This window comes from Onychomys torridus, chromosome 7, assembly GCF_903995425.1.
Source record: "Onychomys torridus chromosome 7, mOncTor1.1, whole genome shotgun sequence".
Taxonomy (NCBI): Eukaryota; Metazoa; Chordata; class Mammalia; order Rodentia; family Cricetidae; genus Onychomys; species Onychomys torridus.
Genome location: NC_050449.1, coordinates 5,420,996 through 5,423,297, shown reverse-complemented (window position 1 = coordinate 5,423,297; position 2,302 = coordinate 5,420,996). Strand labels below are relative to the sequence as shown.

Below are 2,302 nucleotides of genomic sequence, written 5' to 3'. Positions count from 1 at the left end.
TTTTAAGTAGGAATGATAAAGCAAGTTGTGTGTTTGATCATCACTGTACCCGGCTGTGTTATTTTTAGCAAGTATCTAGGATTTCCTGAAGCAGCTCACTTAGAATTGGGTCATAGGCACTCAAAACTTTCCACCTGAGATTTATCTGTTTCTAGAGCATCTCTTTCAGATTCAGAGGCACTAAAAATATTTTTCACCTGAGAATCACTACCCATATTTCCCTAAAAAACCCATTGTCCCCAAGAAGGAAATGTACTTACCCCTCCCCTCCTCCTTGTCCCCACCCCTCACTTTTGTTCCCTTCCCTCCCAGTCTTCTTTGATAAAATGTTAATAAGAAGAGACGGAGACAGGCAAAGGAAGCATTTGCCAGGAATGCATGCTGTCACACTGGCAAGGACACGGGACTACCAGGGGTGACTGCCTTTGCGAGTCAGCCAACAACAGGGATTCGAATGAGAGACCAGACCTCCTGATTTCTGACATCCACAGGACCTTATTTGAAGGCATCTTCTCCCTCAGAACCACCCTCAATAGTGTCACAGCAACTGTGTGGCTATTTATTTACTCTGTCACAAATCTGCTTCCAACCACAATTTGCCTAGTTTCAAAATATCAACCTATTTCATCTTCCTTTCTGTTTTTCTGTTTTGTTTTATTGGCTTTTTTCCCTTCCTTCCTCCCCCCCCTCCCTCCCTCCCTCCCTCCCTCCCTCCCTTCCTTCCTTCCTTTCTTCATTAAAAACTCTTTGAAAATCTGTTTTAGGTTATGAATCTTCTCACAAAATAGTGACACTTTTGGCTGCCATTTTAAAGGCTCAGTTTTGGGAAACCAAAACAACTACCTAGAAGTAGCATGTATGGTTTACCGTTACAGGTAAGGGTGTTTCACTCCTCTAGGGGAGATTTGTTAGATGCTAGATGCAAAGGTTAAAAAAAATTCTCATCTGAAAAGTATGAAATAATATAGATGAAATATAGTTTACTTATACAATCAATTTAGTCCTTTTTAACTATGTAAACTCTCAAAAAATACAGGTACATAAAACAATTTAGAAACTCTACTTAGACGTTACAAAGGAAAATCAGAATCTCCCAAGTTTCCTCATAATTTACACAGTGTGATATGTATACATGTAAGGCTTTCAGAAGAATATTATAAAGACTCCTAACTAAGACAAAAAAGTCATACCACAAAACCCAATTTTTGTAAAGAAAACAAAGCAAAAACATCACTTTTTATGAAAGAGAAGAGGCTTCACCATGCCCGCCAATATCTTGGGCAACTGTGCAGCAATAACTTCAGACATCATTTCTGGAAATTCCACAGCCAGTGTCCGAGACTGGATGAATGTGTTCAGGCAGTATAGGTGGAGCTGTTTCACAAGCTGTTGGTTTAACAAGTGGGTAGATAATGTGAGAAAAACAACAGACCCATACACTGTTCAAACATGATAATTTTTTTTAACACTGGAAAAACATGTCCAGTTGTTGGTTCTTGCCAATACTCGAATAACTCTCTCTACTCTCTAGGATAATATGAAAAATGTTTTATACTTATGGATGGAGCACGCTGGTAATATGATACTTTAGAGATTTATTTTTGTCTTCTGTGTACAAATGCCTGCATTTATGTATGTGCACCAATTACATGTAGTACTCATCATAGTCAGCAGATGGCTTCAGAACCACTGGAATTGGAGTTACATGTGAGGCGCCATGTGGGTGCTGAGAATTGAACCTGAACCTGGGCCTTCTACAAAGAACAAGGGCTCTTAACTACTGAGTCATCTCTCCAGCCCCAAATGTGTAATGTTTTAAAGTAATGAAAATTAGCGATATTCCAATCTTCTAAAATAAACATTTTGATTTAATTTTCAACCTTTTTACTTTTTATGCATGTATGCAGACATACACATAGTATTGCAAATATGTACAGGTATACATTTTCAACATGCAATAGTTTCATACATCCCATTTGTTAACCAGACTTTTTCATGCAACAATTTCAGTAACTCAACATAAATCATAAAACTCAGGGCTTCAAGCATGTGACCTAAGAACTGTATCACTGAGTAATATAGCCAGCTTCTCTTTAATATTTACTTTTTATTTTGAGACAGGGTTTTGCTAAGTGGCCCAGACTACTGTAAACTTTGACTGTAGCTCAGAGAATTCTGTGAGTTTGTGAGCTCTCTGAATTGGCCTCCTAAATATCAGGGAGTACAGGCCTATATCAACAGGCTCAACTTCTTAATGAAATATGTTATTACGCAATTTTAAGTCTCATAGTACTGCAAGATA

General features: G+C 38.1%; 1 protein-coding gene across 1 annotated transcript in view; it reads right to left on the bottom strand.

Annotated features, from left to right (window-relative positions):
* Positions 1-725: 725 nt before the first annotated feature.
* The window catches only part of Pgr (progesterone receptor), a 65,602-nt gene continuing 64,025 nt past the window's right edge, over positions 726-2,302 (bottom strand). The window contains exon 8 of the mRNA XM_036193196.1: positions 726-1,386. Coding sequence (XP_036049089.1) covers positions 1,231-1,386 — 156 coding nt within the window. The 3' untranslated portion in view covers positions 726-1,230. The remainder of the gene's footprint in view (positions 1,387-2,302) is intronic.